The 17,660-nt window shown below is 35.5% G+C and overlaps 2 protein-coding genes across 5 annotated transcripts in view; both read right to left on the bottom strand.

Annotated features, from left to right (window-relative positions):
- Nucleotides 1-6,143, bottom strand: part of LOC145998451 (prostatic acid phosphatase-like) — a 31,908-nt gene extending 25,765 nt beyond the window's left edge. The window contains exons 1-3 of the mRNA XM_083134862.1: nucleotides 6,066-6,143; nucleotides 4,436-4,633; nucleotides 1,545-1,643 (exon numbers count right to left, since the gene is read on the bottom strand). Of these exons, the coding sequence (XP_082990988.1) occupies nucleotides 1,545-1,643; nucleotides 4,436-4,558 (222 nt within the window). The 5' untranslated portion in view covers nucleotides 4,559-4,633; nucleotides 6,066-6,143. The remainder of the gene's footprint in view (nucleotides 1-1,544; nucleotides 1,644-4,435; nucleotides 4,634-6,065) is intronic.
- Nucleotides 6,144-9,203: 3,060 nt separating this feature from the next.
- Bap60 (Brahma-associated protein 60) overlaps nucleotides 9,204-17,660 on the bottom strand; it is a 49,989-nt gene continuing 41,532 nt past the window's right edge. For all 4 annotated transcript variants that reach the window (XM_083135234.1, XM_083135235.1, XM_083135236.1 and 1 more), the window contains exons 8-10: nucleotides 17,185-17,305; nucleotides 11,914-12,051; nucleotides 9,204-9,780 (exon numbers count right to left, since the gene is read on the bottom strand). In XM_083135234.1, the coding sequence (XP_082991360.1) occupies nucleotides 9,625-9,780; nucleotides 11,914-12,051; nucleotides 17,185-17,305 (415 nt within the window). In that variant the 3' untranslated portion in view covers nucleotides 9,204-9,624. The remainder of the gene's footprint in view (nucleotides 9,781-11,913; nucleotides 12,052-17,184; nucleotides 17,306-17,660) is intronic.

Raw genomic sequence — 17,660 nt, 5'->3', positions numbered from 1 at the left:
TTGACAGTTGCCACATCTTTTCCCCTCTTATCATCTATCAGCAACCAGTCCTCCTCTGGGCATGGTCACTGCATCACCCAGCAGTATGTATATGAGGGAGGGATGAAGACATGAAGATTAAAAAAGAAAGTCTTTCGAGACTCTCAAAAATGCTCAAGGGAGGAAGGTCCACATGCTCCACCCTCTCCCTATTCTGTTTTAGGGTAGGGAGGGGGAGAGTGGAAACATGTTTGGCAACTCTGAACTAACCTTCCTTTGTTGGTGTGCACCCCTAGATTTATTGCAATGGTTTTCTCTCCGATTGGGAAAATGAAGGGCACTATACTGTGGTGAAGAGATTAACTGAACATTTGAGTGTAAGATATAGGAGGATGTAAAAACAAATAAGCACCAAAATATTTTACCTCTTTGTCCACGTTTATGCCCCCTCCTTTCCCTTGTTATACAGCACAGTTTTACAATCCATATGATGACTATATGTTAACCTTTTCATTGGTCCATTCCAGAGGCGTGGCGTGCATGTAGCCGGTGTTACCGCAAGTAACAGCAAAATTTAAAGAATTAAAAAGTTGTTTCAATAAAATCACAACACTGTTAAATATGTTAATGAACACCGTTGCCGTCGAGTAGATATTGCCTAGGACATTTTTTCTGCAGCCAACAGAAGCGAAGAGGAAGGCCGTTCCGCTACCCTGAAGAGGCAACAAGGGAGAAGACTGCACCAATGCAGGGAAAGACTTTGGGGCATAGTGTACTATGGGGTTATTCATATGCTTGTTAAGGGGTCCTGTTGCCGTTCAGACCTACCGGAGCAGCCAGTGTTGTCACATCGGATTGGCGTAAAAGGACTAAATCCCACCTAAAATGGGGATACTATTTCTGTGAAGCAACTAGAGGTAGACTGCAAAGTCAAGGCTGGATTGAACTACAACTGAGACCAGTTAGGTAATAGATGAAAATATAGTTCCTTGGTGTGATTCGTGATTTGGACAAACCTTGCAACAGTAGTACCAGCTGGGTTTTCCTTCCACAAAGGAGCGGAGTTCTGTCGTCTGCTCAGTGCTCACCACACAAACGTCAAACTGACCCGAGAAAAGTGTGGTTCGTCTTCTTCCCCTTCGCACCTCATTGCAAAGAAATAGAGACAAATGAAGAATTGACAAGGGTCTACCACTATTCATTGGATTTTCGTGGTAACTGTCTCATGAGTGATAGTTTTTTCTAAGTGTGTTTGTAGCTAAATCACTGTGCTGATTGCAAAACAAGAATGAAATGCTCAAATATCTAGCTCAAAGACATGTTTTTTTTTACTGAAGGGGGCCGTATAATAACATCTAGCAGGCATAATTGTCATACTGATAGCCGGTAACACTTTTTAAAAAGTCACGCCACGCCACTGGTCCATTCATAATTTCCCAGAGAAGAGACGTTGGCAAAATAATGGACATCAATCTATTGACATGCTTAGGTGAGTTATATACCTTTTACTATGATTTTTTATTGTTTAAAATTAATATAACAAATAGGGTACAGAAGATACTCACATTTGTTAGCTCACCAAAGCCATGTGCCCAATTCTCCCGTTCGCAAAAGGGATCTGTAGGATAGGTATTGTCAGGCGATCTATCACCATGGCGGAATATCTGCATGAGCAGCAAAGAAAGATCAGACATTAGTATTTAATAAAACTGGAACTTGGGAGAAAATCAATTAAAGTTATAAATTCATGAGACGAATCTTTGTCAACATGTGTAATCCCAAGACCATTTTCGTACTCATGCCACTTAGATATTAATTACAGTAAAAAGCACTAAAGTTGCTGACCAAAGCAGTTTATTGAGATTTAAAAACACTTTACATGTAACGTTTCTACCCTCTGTCAGGATTTTCCTCAGACGAAGAACTAAACATCCTTTCTTTAAAAAAAAAATCTGAGGAAGACCCTGATGGAGGGTAGAAACGTTACATTTAAAGTGTTTTTAAATCTCAATAAACTGCCTTGGTCAGCAACTTTTGTGTTTTTAATATGGAAACAAGGGTTAATTATATTAACAATAAAAATGTTAAAATTAGAATCACTGTATGTTAGCAAAATATTTAAGAGGTAACGTGAGCTAACACATTTCTTCTTATTTGTTACGATGAAGTATTTTTCACATATTATCTCTTTATGCTTACTTGTTTTATATATCCTACACAAGCACACACAGGGAGATAGGGGGTGCGAGTGAGTGAGAGAGAGAGAGAGACAGAGGGGCAGGATTCAAATCCAAAATAAGTAGCTTCTGGAAAGTTTATTTCTTAAATGTAACCAAGTTACAGTCAAGGCACTGTCACTTGAAGTGAATTTTATTATTTTTATTTTAAGTCCACTTTATGGACAGATAGGCTAATTGGGACTGGACCTATAGTTTAAAGTGGAACATGAATCACTATGTACAGGGCGACCATAATATTTTGGCCCGATAGAGGTCAGTTTACCCCCTCCTTAAAAATCGGCTAGACCTAATTGTAACTTTCATGTCATTATTATTATTCAATAAAATATGGATCATTTGAATGATACGTGGATGGATCAGAAAAAAAGGTTACAACAAGCATTTTGTGAATGCATGAAATAGGAGGTAACTAATTGGTTTACCCGGAGGTACAACAGATGGCGTAATATACGCGTGGCGAGTTTTGACAACTTTATGATTATCATCAGAGGCGTAGTAGCCAATGCAATGGCGAGACGCTTGCAGAATTGGTCTGCCGTAGAAGTGCGGAGTGTCATATGTAGGGAGCGGAAGTTGATGACCTAAAAATATAGGTACGTGTATATGACCTATAGAATGTCCTAAAAAATGGGAAATAATGACGTAAAAAATGCAAAAAATGACCATTAAATTTGTTAGTTTAAGGTTAAAAATTGAAATGAAAAGAAAATTAAACAATCCAGCCTCTCCTTACCTGATCTTAAATCTGAGTTTTCCCCTGGTAGTTTCCCCCGACACAACAAAGACTGTCACCAGTTCAGCATTTCTTTTGCTCGTAAATTGAAATCCTACGAGATAAATATAGGCCTATGTTCACCTTGGTGAAAAGACTCAGGAATATTACCAAAATGAAAGAAGTGACAAAATATGACGAAACGATACACCGAATATTGCGAAAAATGCCGAAAATTGGGAAAAATGACCTAAAACCTGAAAATTGGCAAAAAAATTTAAAAAAATTGCTTTAAAATTACCTTTTTTGGGTTCTAGACGAAGTGTAATATTGTGTATATTTAATGGACATCTTGTATGAGATGTCAGAAAAAAGATGGCATTTCATCAACTTCCACTCCCTAGTCATATGCTTCTTGTGGGCGAGGAATGTTCCGGCAGCAGATATTGTGTCACGTTAACGCTGTTACGTGTTGGCGATTACATGGAAAAGTGATGTGTGTGTAGCCTTCATCAATTCATACCAGGTCATACTGTGTTTTTTTCATTTGTTGCTTTAAGTCTTTTTTTGATCCATCTATGTACGTCATGAACATAAATGAAATAAAAAGATAATAATTATTATAATCTTGGTATGGCTTACATAGTGTTTCTGTTCTCTTCCGAGTAACCTTCGATGTTAGTCCGTATGCTGAATTATTTATCAGAACACCCATTCTTCTTGAGAACAGCATTCTTTACCAACTGTTCATAAAACTCCACATACCTGACATACGAGATTTGTCTTTTAAGTTCAGGACTTTGAATTATTTTTATCGAAACTACATGTATGCTTCTTTACCATGCATGCTTATTCACTGTTCTACAAAACAATGGAACACACACAAAAAAATACAACCTGCGACATGAGCTAACAGTAAATAACTGTCTGCTGGAACGTTCTCGACAACAATGAAACATTTTGATTGTTATGAAGTGCTTGAAACGCAGTTAAGTTGTTTTAGCATGATGCTAAGTTTAACAATTGTATTGACATTTTCTTTAGAATGAAATGTCTCAAATTTAGACTTGATTTCAAGCTAACTCCTAGATGTTTCTAAAATGGGACAAATAGTGTTTATAATAACATCAACGGGATGACTGGGACATATCTCTGAAACTGGACTGTTCCAGTCACCCTAACTATGTACCTCCACTGGATATCGAACCTGGGACCTCTTGATAACAAGGAAACTACATTACCACTATGCCATTGGGAAGGCATGTCAGCAAATGAAATAGCAGTAATTAAAAAGTTGTTAACATAACTGGAATCCTTCAATCATCCTTTATAATCTTCAAGCCTGTTTTTGAAAATTATTGTCCATAAAATTCTGGATTTCCAGTGCATGTGATTTGTCTAAGAAAACAAAGCAAGCGATCAAAAATCATACACTTTACAATACAATTAAACACAAGTTAGAAAGTGCTAAAATAGACCAAAAAACATTTTTTTTCATACTTACCACATGTGTTTGAACTACCTGTGTAGCTGTTGTAACCAGGGGACAAGGATTGTAAGGGTTCATGGTGTATGCGACAGGTTGAAACCAATGCACCATAAAGAGAATAATCACAGGAATTTTCATGGTTGTGGTAGGAATTTCTAGGTACTAAAGTTGCAAATCTTTCAAATGTCTTCCATGAACTGTTGATTTTACTCACTGAAAATAAATTAATTTCATCTATTTTTGTTTCTTTTCTGCCAGTATGGATGTGTGGATGAAGGATGAGTATGTGAAATTCTTGTGTGTGCATACAAAGTGGGTTATGTCAAGAAAAAAATTAGTTTGGAAAAACCTCTTTGCATGAACCTGTTATTTAATTTATGTCACATGTCTTGATAAGCACAAGATAATAGTGTTGCTCGAAACCACAAGCAAGGAGAATGGCATTTTTTTGTTTTTTTTTACATTCTACACACATGTGGACACCCACCAGAGAAGTGACGAAGACAAATTCAAAAATAAACTCCTAATATCCAGCCTGATCTTTTAGGCATTTGACTGCCATACTTATTTCAGAAACCTAACACCTGTATTATTTGCTAACACTCTTCCTAACTCTACATCTTTATTTATTAATTCCTTTTCTTCTTCGTTAAATTGATCAAATAATCATGATAATGGAAGTGAATATTGAATGGATAGATATACAAATACTGATTACGTACTGATGTGAAATTTACTAATATGAATAATTAATATTCTACTGATATAAAATTACAAACGTTCCTTGAAAAACATGAATGGTTCATGAAGCTTCTTAATTAATGTATCTAACTAAAGGATGCATTTATTCCTTACAAAAGTAGGGCATATGAATATATCCATAAAAATAATAGAATGGAAACATTTTGCACTAAATTACATTATATGTAATTTATTAATTTGACTGATACACCTACAACAGCTGAGACCAATAAATCTGTCTCATCTCCATTTCAGATATTTGCTTTACAAAACCAGGGTATATGAATTGTAACTTTAAATTAATGTAAATGGATATATGGTAAAATTTTGAACTAAATAATGAATAATGACTAGATGAAATGGTTGAATGCAAACGAACATCTATGTTCTGGCAAAGGATTGAAGCCAGGAACTCTGAGGCAGTAGGAATAGAGAACATAATGTGTTTAGCCACAAAGGTAGTAGTAATTTCATGTAATCAGTTACAATAGTAATCAATCTAAGTTACAATAGTAATCAATCTACTGTGATGTTGCCTAGTTAGAACCGAATATGCTTGCTATGCATAGGAAATACCTACATCCAAATTCAAAGCCTGGCACTTCATTATTATGATCCGATTTGGAATATGCATAATACTCTACACATTGATTATTTAATAAGCAGCTTTTACACCCTTAGGCTCTTAGAATAGGTTATATTTTCCCAAGTGAAAAATTAATATTATTTTCCTTGTTAGCAAATAGTTTTCATTTATAATCAAAATTAACATGGTTTCATTATTTTTCTGTGCTATGATATACAAAGCAGTTTCCTTTCTATATTACACAATTCCTTACAGAGTCAGGCAATGGATGTATTTATTTTGTAATATTTACTTAATATCAAATAAATATGATCTTACCAAATAAATTTTAGTAATGATGATTTTTGTAACTGCTTAAATTTGTATTACAATAAGCAGAAGTTGCTAATTTGCTACAATATTCCTCATTGTTACATGACAATTAATTCTACATAGAATCCATTGGATAAACTGTGTAAATGAATTATTAAAAGTTGGCAAGTTATGTCACTAATATTATAAACTACTGTCAACATATTTCTATACATGTTCTTGAGAGGTATCCAAAAGTAAAATGTATATCATAAAGTTAATATATAACTCAGTTTTTATAAAATTATTCTAGAACATTTCTTCACTTTCTAGGTGGTTCCAAAACTTTTAGGACTGATGCTACCATCTGATCAAAAACTCTCATATTACTTTTGGTCAAAAAAAGGTCTGATAAAGAAGGAAGTGAGACACAGTCTATTGTGATGCATAAGCCAGTTATTTGTCACCAAAGTTTGGGTGACAAATCTGTTTTTTTTTTTGTTTTTTTTGTTAAGTTAGGACTTCAATACTGGGTGGATTTTGGCTTTGTCTCAAGGACCATAACCATAAACTCTGATCTCATCACTAGTGATAACCCTCAGCAGATAGTTTGCACCATAGAGCAAACCTAACGAAGCTCCTTGCAAATGTCAGCATGATACTGATTTTGATCACCTAACACAAATGTCAATGCAATTTTGGCATTGACTAATTTAAAACAGTCAATTCCATGCTGAGAAAAGTTGTGTAAGCTCTAAGAGCATAAAACTTAACAGGCCTAACCTAACGAAAACATTAGAACACAACACTCATTCTTTTACTGGAACATATCTCCTCACGAGTAAAACAACAGAAATGTAAAACTAATTTCTAAACCATGCAAAATTATCCATCTTCTGTCAGGGAGTATATAGCCAACAAAACACCCTAAATGCCACTTGTTTGGAAAGGTTTATTTTTAGATAATTTCCTTTCACGGAATTATTTCGGCCTTGTACATATATATATGCACACAAAACAAATATTTGCTCATATGCACATCACAACTACAATGTATTGTCTCTTGAATAAAATCTTGGCAAATTAGGTCCAAGACTGTTAAAATGAAGATGCTGTACAGAAATATTACGTACACAAGATAAATTTTACACTCTGCAATCTCGCCCATGCTGGTTTATCGCATCTAGAATTACTTTTACGTCTTACTTTTAAAACTTTAAAGCCAGTGTATTAGATCTTCCATCACTTAAATATTTAGTTTCTAATGTCATTCCAACATTCTCGCAAATAAAATAGGGTCAAACTACTGTACACATTATATTGGGAAGTTCCATACTGACTATATGTAAAAAGTTGGCCTTTCATTTTCTGTTTATTTCCAGGTATTTAACGATAAATTTCCATTTCTATTGTTAATGTATGATCGTAATGTCAATCTTCTGTCAAGATTTGGGGAAAAAAAAACAAAAAAAACACCATTTTACACAGGTTTCCTTGTTTCTTTAAAAGTCAACATCAATTTTGCTATTCACACCCATTCTTTGTAGCCTGATTTTTAAGCCGGCGAGACAGCGTTGCAAAATTTCAGGATTCCGGCCTTAATAAAGCTGGCCGTGCCTCAATGGATGTCTGGCCACCTGTGAACCGAGCATGAAATTCAAACCTGTTTCTTCTTCAAACACTTGTGTATAAATTGCCAGGGTCTCCATCGGATTTTCCCCAAGATTTGAGGCACTGTTTCTTACTCAGATCAATCGTGAAATTGACACACCACATACGTGGCTCCAAATAAAGGAAGTAAACTGTCAGTACATTCAGCCACCTGTGTGAAATTCTGTACACTGATGCTAGTTGCATCACAACTACTATCCAGATGGCAGCACCAGTCCCAAGAATTCTGGATGTGTATTTCAATGCGGGATTCGCTGAAGTAATAGTTGTAAAACAGGGCAGCCAATAAGGGATCATCTTTGTCTAACATTGGTTCACTGCTTCAAGTATCAGACATCACTGTTCCCTGTGCCAGGAATGAGCACAATAATGTTCAAAACCAACTGAATGAATTTGATGATCAACTTGGTTATATACATCTTTAAACTTGACTGTACATAGTGCTTTAATGTAAGCCTAAAGGAAACAAATGTATTGGAGTAGACTTTCTTTTGAGAAACTGTCACAGAAAAGTTGCATGCTGCATGTGAGATACCTACTGCATACTACTAATTTTAAAACCTGTTGGGAGAAAATGGACAATTGGCTATTCTTATTGTTAATATCCAGGAACCATGTTGCATGTAATGAGTGATTTTGGGGTGACAACACCTGATTAAACATGGCATAACTAGCAAAGCCAGGTCACGAGGTTCAACTACTTACACTGACTGCATCCCGGAGGTAAGTATACAATAGAAGTGTCAATATTGCCCATCAGTATTGTCTTGGTTGCCAATAAAACCTTGTCTTGGTTGCCAATAAAACCAATCAAAAACCTTTCCATCACTTGGGATGTGAAATGCATAAGTGTGGGTTACTTATGGACTAATTGAAAATAATAAGAAATCAGAGAATAGGGAAGCGATTGAAAACCCATTTTGAGGTGTCATATAAAATTTGATAGATTCTTAGTTCCCTGGCGTATTTTCAAACTTTTGAGACTTAACATCGCCATCCTCTAGAAATAACCTGATCAATAAACTCAATATCATAGGACACCATGAAAGCTTCAAATTGAAGTTTATCATACAAGGTTGGCACAGGAAAGAAGGAAGTCCTTGGGGAAAGACAAAAAGCCATGAAAATTGAGTCATTAGAGAAATATTCAATTTTAAAATACAATTTGAACTAGTTATTTTAAGTCACTTTTCTGCCACTCTTCGCTAATTGCGACGAGGATGAGTGATGATATGAAATTGACGAAGGGATAATCACAAAGAACACCCGTGCCCAGGCTAGGATTTGAACTGAGGACCCCTGGCATGGTAGCACTGTACTAACCACTCCATCACAGAGGTTGGATATTTTAAATGCAAGTATGGGGCAACAAGGACAGGAACATTAAATACTTGCCATGATTTTCACTCACCAACTGTCAATAGAGACTACAATGATAAAAAGAAACAGAAAAAATGAAACTCTGAGAAAAACAAAACTATTTTATTAGACATATTCAGCATTTATTTATTTTGGACAAGTATTTATAGAAAACTACAGAACGTACAAAATTATTACATCTTCACAAGACTTTTATTTTAAATAAATTACTCAATTGAAATATCAAATGTGTACTTTGGAACTGTTTGTTTCAATACAGGTCAGAAATTCATTACTTTCTCCCTATTTGAGGAAAAATATTTATGTAACATGTATTTTTATATCTGTATATACATACTAATATGCTAATTACAAATGGAATTGTGCACTAACCTTACATGACAAGTTATACAACAATACTTTACTCTGCATCATTTTCTTGAATGTATCATGACTGATAATTAAAAAATATGGTTTTCCTACATAACTGATTTATATTAAAATTCTGTTAACCAGTTCATATTTGAAATTCAGCTTCTGCTTGCATAGAAGCACACTATGAATTTCGAATTCCAAGAGCTTGTTCCAGCTCTGCTCGCTTCTGTTGAACTTTAGTGTAAAAATATCGGCACACAGCCTCCTGCGCCCATGGCTGGTAATAGAAGTCCGCTCGTCTTTCTTCTTCTGGATTCCCAACAACATCTGTCATAGTCTGAGAAGAATGAAGAAAGCACAAAATGAGTATGTAGGTAAGCTTTCTAGTTCTTTCACACTTGAGCACAAATTTGGGTTCCAGGAAATAAAAGACATTCAAATCTTTAAGTTAACATAGAAAAATGATTGTATTGTAAATATAACCAATAAGATAATTTAATTGCTGCTCAATCAGCAGAAAAGGCATAGTAGCATATCAGTAAAATTGTCATTTTTTTACAATTTGATATTTCTAAATATACTATCATATACTGCAAAATTATATTTAAAATACAACAAAATGGGATAATTGTGCAGTAAATTACAGACTATGTAGAAATATCAAATCAGTGAAATTATTCACAAGGGCATATTCATGAAAATAATAAAATGGGATAAAGGTGCACCCAAGGCTAAACATGGAGTTACAGTACCTATGAGAAAACAATATTTGTCTCTTAAGACACATTTATTATGAGTGATTGAACCATTTAGGTTCTTAATTGAACATTTGCAATTTCATATCAGTTTGATGTTGTTGTTTTAAGTCAGCTTAATGCATAGATAGGATAATTTTGTGCATCCAAAGGGAAGACTTCATTAAAAGATTAGTGTTAATCACTATGCTATTCAGGAGAACTGCAATTTTGTATTGGATCAGCAGAATGTTGGTTATTGATATTGGTAAATTGTAGGGATGGGACCGATTATCGGTATTGGCCTACATAGGCATATCAGTAAAATTACCGATTATTTTACCGATCCGATATATCGATAAATATCTGATAATTTAGTGCAAAATTCTGCCATTTTCTTGTAATTTTTATGGATAACCTCCATGCCCTACTTTCCAAAAAAGTAAATGTCTAAATATGCAATTTCTTTTGCACTGCAGTCACCTTGAAACACAAGGAGGTCAATGAAACTTTCAGGTTCTTCAAGGACCACTTCTAATTTTATATCGGATCGGTAGAATATCGGTTATCGGTATCAGTAAATTTTATATCGGTACTTTATCGGTATCAACCAAAATTTCATATCAGCTCATCCCCAGTAAATTGTATATCTTTTACTGCATTGCTATTTGCTAAAATCTCATATCAGTCCATCCCAAATCAAAAATTAAGTGTCATAAATATAAGATGAACAAACTGGGCTAATTATATTGGTATCTCTGGTTGACATACTTAATATCACCATTAGGCTATTCGTGATTAAGAGACAGAAAGAAGGAAGTTTTCTATGGTATTTGCTCCATGTATCGTCCATTTTCAACTGCATTAACTGAGAGGAACTACGGAACTTGTCAGGATGGCAGATGCAGTGTTTCAACTTTTAACTCACTACTTGTTCCGTGATGCAGATGTTAAATAGTGCAACAATTTCTCACAGTATTATTGCTACTTTTCTTTTAGTTTATGCCTGTTACAAGCATTTCAACATGTGTTTTGAATTAATGTTTCAGGAGGGCGTACACTCCGTTAATCCAACATTTATTTGTAGTTTGATCGCTGTTAGTGTTTAACAACTTATAAAGTTATAATTCTAACATTGATCAAACTACAAAGGGAGCATGTGGTGTGTTCTCCTGAAATGTTATATCAAAAGACATGCTTAAATGCTTGTAACATCTGTAAACTACAGGGTGAAGAAAACGTCAAGATTATGTAGGTAATATGGTTTTTTGTAGGTTGAACAGCCATCATGGTCACCAGAACTAACAACCCTGGATTATTACTTGTGGGGACACATAAAGGACATTGTGTATGCAAAGAAAAAGTGCCTTGATCACCTCAAAGGAGGATCAAAAGCAGCATCTCCAAAATCAGCCCCCCCCCCCTCCCCAATAGCAGAAGTCTCGCACAATTGGGAACGTAGAATTGAAGCAAGCAGATAGCATGCATATTGAACATGTGTATGTATGTATTTATTTTCTCTCATATAGCCTGACTTTTGCCTCATCCTGTAGAAAAAGAATTCTATACTGCAAGCAATACAGGACACATTATTGGTGCTATTGTGTTCTATTTAGGCTATGATTTAATTAACTTTTGTACTACTTGTACTGCATGCACTTTACAAGAAAGCAAAGATCTGTACATGATGTTTGCAAATAGAATTGCTAATTTCAATACGTTCTCAAAATCCTTACCTTCAAATCTCTTGTTTGGGATATAATCCATTTATTAATGAACTGCTGTGGATCCTTTGCGAAGCTGAGAAAGAATTCTCTATTTGTCTTCAGCTGATTGATTGTTTCTACAGTTTCATGTATTTTGTTATCTAGACTCTGAAAGAAAGAGCAAATGATAACTAACAAGCATAATTTGTCATTACCAAAGGAACTTAATTTTTAGGATGATTTTATTCGAATTGCAGCAGTGAGTCACTTAACAATTGAAGACTAAAATTGGTAAACGCTGTAAGTGCCACAATAATTCAAACACCATTTTCCACGTTAACCTGTGAAATGTGGCTGGTAGCCTACTAAGTAGTTCAAAGGGCATGTAAAGAGGTCACTAGTGTGCATGTTCTTACGGGCTGATGTGCAGAACAATTAGGGTGACCAGACGTCCTCTTTTATCCGGACATGTCCTCCTTTTTAGGTGTCTGTCCGGTGTCCGGGCAGATTTTTTAGAAATCGGTAAATGTCCTCCTTTTTCAGAAAGAGTATAGCATCGACCGTAGCAAATGTTCTGCATAGAGAATGCTTCCTAATGATATTCATATCACTTGAGGCACGTTAAATATGAGAGCAATGCTCACCTAGCATCTGGGAGCTGAACATGAACACTTTCCCGACTGAGTCATTAGCAGGGATGTGCGGGATCCAGAAAAGTTGGTTAAAAAAAATTCCCGTCCCTATCCTGACTTCAGGAAATGATTTCCATACATTTCGAGATCACGAGTAGTTCGGAACTTCCCAATGGTCGTTTTAAAAAGTGGTTAATTCTTGATGTTTTCTGCATTATAAGTGTCTTGACACTTCTCTGAAATTGTTAGCTTTTATTTCAGAAATTGAAAGAAAGGGAAATGACGTCAAATTCGAGATTTCCACAGCGTCGGGAATTTTTTATCATTACCCGATCCTGAAAATTTCTCGGGAAATTGCAGATTTTACCCATCCTGAACGTCGGGATTTAAAAAAATTTCCTGTCCCGAGCAAAAAATGTTCTGTCCCACACACCACTAGTCATTACTATGTATTATTGTAACGCGTTGCTTCGCAATCTGAGACTTGTGAAACACATGTAATTTGAGCAGTTCCTTTTTGATTGATATGGTTTATTTTAATTCCCTTTTCTGCCACTTTTGCTAATCGCGAAGATGAGGATGAGCGATGATGATAGGATGGTTTTGACGAAGGGGCACTCACAAAGAACACCCATGCCCACGCTGGAATTCGAACCCGGGACCTCTGGAGTTGTGGCACGGTGTGCTAACCACTCCGCCACAGAGCTCGGGCAGTTCATTTTTGAGTCATACATACGCGATACAGAAACGCGTAGTGAGAATTTTGATTATCAAGTCATATTTACTTTTATGAAATAACGAAGTGAAAGTGTAAATTCATCATGATCTTGCAAAAAAAATATCCAACTTTTAGAGGATGGAAGAAACTAATATGAGGGAAAGTGTAAGGTGGCTGTCACTTTCCCCTCCTGTTGAAAGTGCAAAAATGTTTGTGGCATTAAAATCATATTTCCTGACACAATCTAAACTACCTAAAATTTAGGTTCTGTTTTTGAAAATAAGTTAAAGCGAAGCTTACTTGTCACATTTGCATTCACTTATGGTGATATTGCATTCTAATATCCAAGAATTGTAAAAAGAGTAAAATTCTGTGCTTCAAACTATACATATTCTTAATTATGATTGTCCTGTGCTAAATAATACGATTAGGAGATTGCTTTCGTTGCTTAACCCTTAGTACGCCGCGCGGTCTGACAAAAGTAAGCCCAGTGTCCCCGAGGCTTTGAGCGGGAAATTTGAATTCGTATACATAATGGAGAAAAATCGTAATAACTCTGGCACTATGGGACCAATCTACTTCGGATAACTTTTGTTTTGCAGGCAATACATCGGTGCATGTAACCATGTAAAATTTGGATGCCCCAACCGTAGGGGGGTTACGGGCGGGGGCTGCATCCCCCGAATTTCAATGAAAAAACATAAAAATGTGGAGTTTGCCCCCTCTTCTCCAGCTACTTTGGGGAGAAAACCGGAACTTTTGCTTTTTTTTTTCTTCAAAGAATAGACCTTCCGCAACAGAATGAAACTTGATTCATGTTCGTGGGTGCAATACAATTTGAATAATAAAGGCAAAATTTAAAACTCGATCGAATTTTAGCCAATTTGCATATTATTCATAAAATTGTTATAACTGACACCATGGGACCAATCTACTTCGGATAACTTTTGTTTTTCAGGCAGAAGATCAGTGCATGCAACCATGTAAAATTTGGATGCCCCAACCATGGGGGAAGGGGTTACGGGCAGGGGCTGCATCCCCCGAATTTCAATGAAAAAATCATAAACATATGGACTTTGCCCCCTCTTCTCCAGCTACTTTGGGGAGAAAACCCGAACTTTTGCTTTTTTCGTTCGTACTTGCATCTTGTGTAGCTACTGTGAATCTTTCTTCCCTGTTGACTCGGCTCTTTGTGTCTGTCAACTGAAGAGCGAACACGTGTTTGGGTGAGCCCAAACACGTGACACATTCCGAGAAAGGAGGGGGGGGGGGAATTTGAAATTTTCGAAACAAGATTGCAAAACAAGTTCCCGAACGAACTGTCAGTGTTTCAACCTCAATATACAAATATAAGTGTGGCAAACCCTCGATAATTGTATCTAAAGCTGTTTGTAACATATGTGTTACAGCGGCTACAAGGGACATACTTTTTTTGTAACATATGTGTTACGGCGGCGAACTAAGGGTTAAAGGTAATAGGAAATTATTTTAAAAAATCATCAGATTTATATTGATTAAATTATGAGTAGGGACGTGAAGTTTTCGTTTTAACGATAACACCGAATACTTGAAGAAAGCACAATAAAGTGTCTAAAATGGATTTGGGTAAATTAAGGAGGCAAGTTTTCGGTGTTTCAGAATCGCGAAATAACTCGAATTACGCCATTTTTCAGAATAACACCAAATTTTGCACGTTAACACTAAAAACGCCGCGAAATATGGGATATAAACTAGGGATAACACTTCTTTTGTTCTAAAGTACTACCTGAAGTGCTATTTGATCTGTCATTTCTAGTCTAGCTGTTGAAAGTTCGTTTAAATCGAAATTGTCACGCTTCATTATTGCACTTTGGTGCAGATATGACTGACAGTAGGCTATCTAACCTCTTTCTGAAATAGAATTTGCTCTGGGTGGGAGCGGGAAGCTTCCAAGAAGTGAAATTTATTAGGAACGGGAAAATTTTCAGGGAGAAGCACCTTTTGTGTTTCGGGGGGAGGGGGAGAGGTTGTGTATGCGAGTGTGCGTACACAAAATGCCTAATTTGAGGTCACAGAGGGATTTTCCTGGCATTGTTGGAGAAAGTTATTACTATTTTCAAAGATTTGGGTGATATCATTCAATAAACATTTCATATTTACTGGCTAATGAGACAAAATAGTTTCCCAAATGGAAGAAATTTGGTAATTCCTGACAAAGGTAAGCGTTAAATTTATTTTGTTTGTCATTAAAACTAAAATTTTCCTCAATTTTTCCAGAACTAAAGCAATGTGAAAATCTTAATCATAGAAGGAACAGTAATTATGCATGTAAAAATAACAGATTTTAAATTAATAACACCGAATTTTGCCCTAAACCACGAAAAATAATACCAAATTGCAGTAAAAAATAACATCGAAATTCAGTTGAAAATAAAACAAAAACTTCACGTCCCTAATTATGAGTAATGACAAATGAGTTGCCATTTTTTGCGGTGTCCTCTTTTTTATGACTTTGTCCTCCTTTTTCACCATGCTCTGTCCTCTTTTTTACATGTATGTGTCTGGTCACCCTAGGAACTATGCGATTTCCCAACACTTTCGCTTTTGGCACTTACAACATTTACCACTTTTAGTCCTCAATTTACTACTTAAGAGTGGAACCTTAGATTTACGTTTTTCAGGGAACCAAGCTGAAAAAACATAAAATGCGGGAAAATGTCTAATCAAGGACAATTTTATAACATCAAAATTGAATGTTTTGATTGATTTCCTACATTTTACTTTACTTTTTGTACCACTTTTGGCTCATTTGCACAATGTGGAAAAATTTCACATCTGGGAAAGTAAATTCGTGATTTAACTGTATTTATGTAAGATGTAAATTTTAACTGTGTTCTTGATATTAATTTGAATATCCATATTGTTTATGACAGTATACAACTAGTGTAAAAGTGGCATAGTTCATCCAAAGATTAGTTACTGCACCAATCTGTACAATGAATTTCCATTTGATTTCTTTTTTTGGCATTACAAAAAAAATTAAAGTTACACCTGGGAAAACATAAGGCAGGTCAAGTTTCCCACACAAAATTGCACTATGTGGAGGTAGGGTTCCACACATTCTCGATCTTGGCTAATTTTGAAGGTGATGTGATTAGCACCATGCTCCGGCTGCATTTAACACCACCCAGCTTCCATTTATTAGAGGATGGGCAAACCCCACAGCTGCTTTGACTTCAGGACCCTCACGTTGCAGTCAGATGCCCTTACCAACTGTGGACCACCACAACTCTCTTGTGCAAACATTAAATTAAAAATATTATTTTTAAGAAGGTATTGTGACCATAAGATAATATCAAGTACAGTTACCACAGAATAGTTGATGTTACAATGCCAATTTTTCAATTTTTCCACATTCAGAAAAATAAACAGCTATCATCAGTATAATCAATCTGGCAATAAAAGTCCCCCCCTCCAAGGAGAAGAGGAATTGTTAGTGAAATTTGAAGTTGTGAATCCCGTTAATTTGCCTGCTGATAAATGCATCACATAGCTTCATTTGTACCCTGCTAAGGATTTACTTTTAAAAACTTATGACAACAAATCAAATATATCACTACTGAACCTCAAACTAAAATACCATCAAAATGTGTAAATTTAAGACCTTTTGTTTCTTCTTGCTGCCTTTTAGTGTCCTGACAAGGGACAAAAACAACTTGCTATAATTCATAGCACAAACATGGTTATAACAATTCCAAGTAACTCATGAAAACAACTACTGAAATCCTACACAACAGCCCAACTCTAAATATGGACCAAGTTCTACTTAATAAGAGGTAATGACATTTGACATTGAATAATAACTGGTTCAAAAACATTAGCATTCACAAGAAATACATTTATAAGTCCTGATGAGTAAAAATAACTTAGAATTTAGAGTTAACAAAGAAAAGTGAGAATGATAGTACATACCTGAATCTCTTGCTGACTGGCTGTAGAAAGTAGGAAGTTGTTCATCTGTGTCTTCAAGGTATCATCTACCTCAACGTCAATGTCATAGCATGCAGTCTGCTTCTGTTCTGCACCTTCAACACTAAATATAGCATGGCATTACAAATGATACTGAAACATTGGTTAATACTACATGAAGGCAAATTTATATCTTCACACTTACAGATTCAAGAATAAAGTTTTTAGTATTTAATACCATTTTCCCTTATGTAGACGACAAGAAAAAATTCAACTGTCTTACATAATTACCTTTGTAACAATGTAACTATATTCTTACACTCGAGGGACATGAATTCAGGTTACTGCCAGTGTTGTAGTTTATAGGCAATGAATCAGTTTTATATTTCAGCCAATACTCCTGCTTGGGCACCTCTTTCATGTCCTCTAATATAGTTAAGTTTTATATGGACTGTTCACTACAATTGCAATTTCATTTT

This window comes from Lepisma saccharinum, chromosome 14, assembly GCF_977018435.1.
Source record: "Lepisma saccharinum chromosome 14, izLepSacc3.1, whole genome shotgun sequence".
NCBI classification, from domain to species: domain Eukaryota; kingdom Metazoa; phylum Arthropoda; class Insecta; order Zygentoma; family Lepismatidae; genus Lepisma; species Lepisma saccharinum.
Note: the sequence above shows the minus strand (reverse complement) of the source record. Positions and strands in the feature narration are given on the sequence as shown.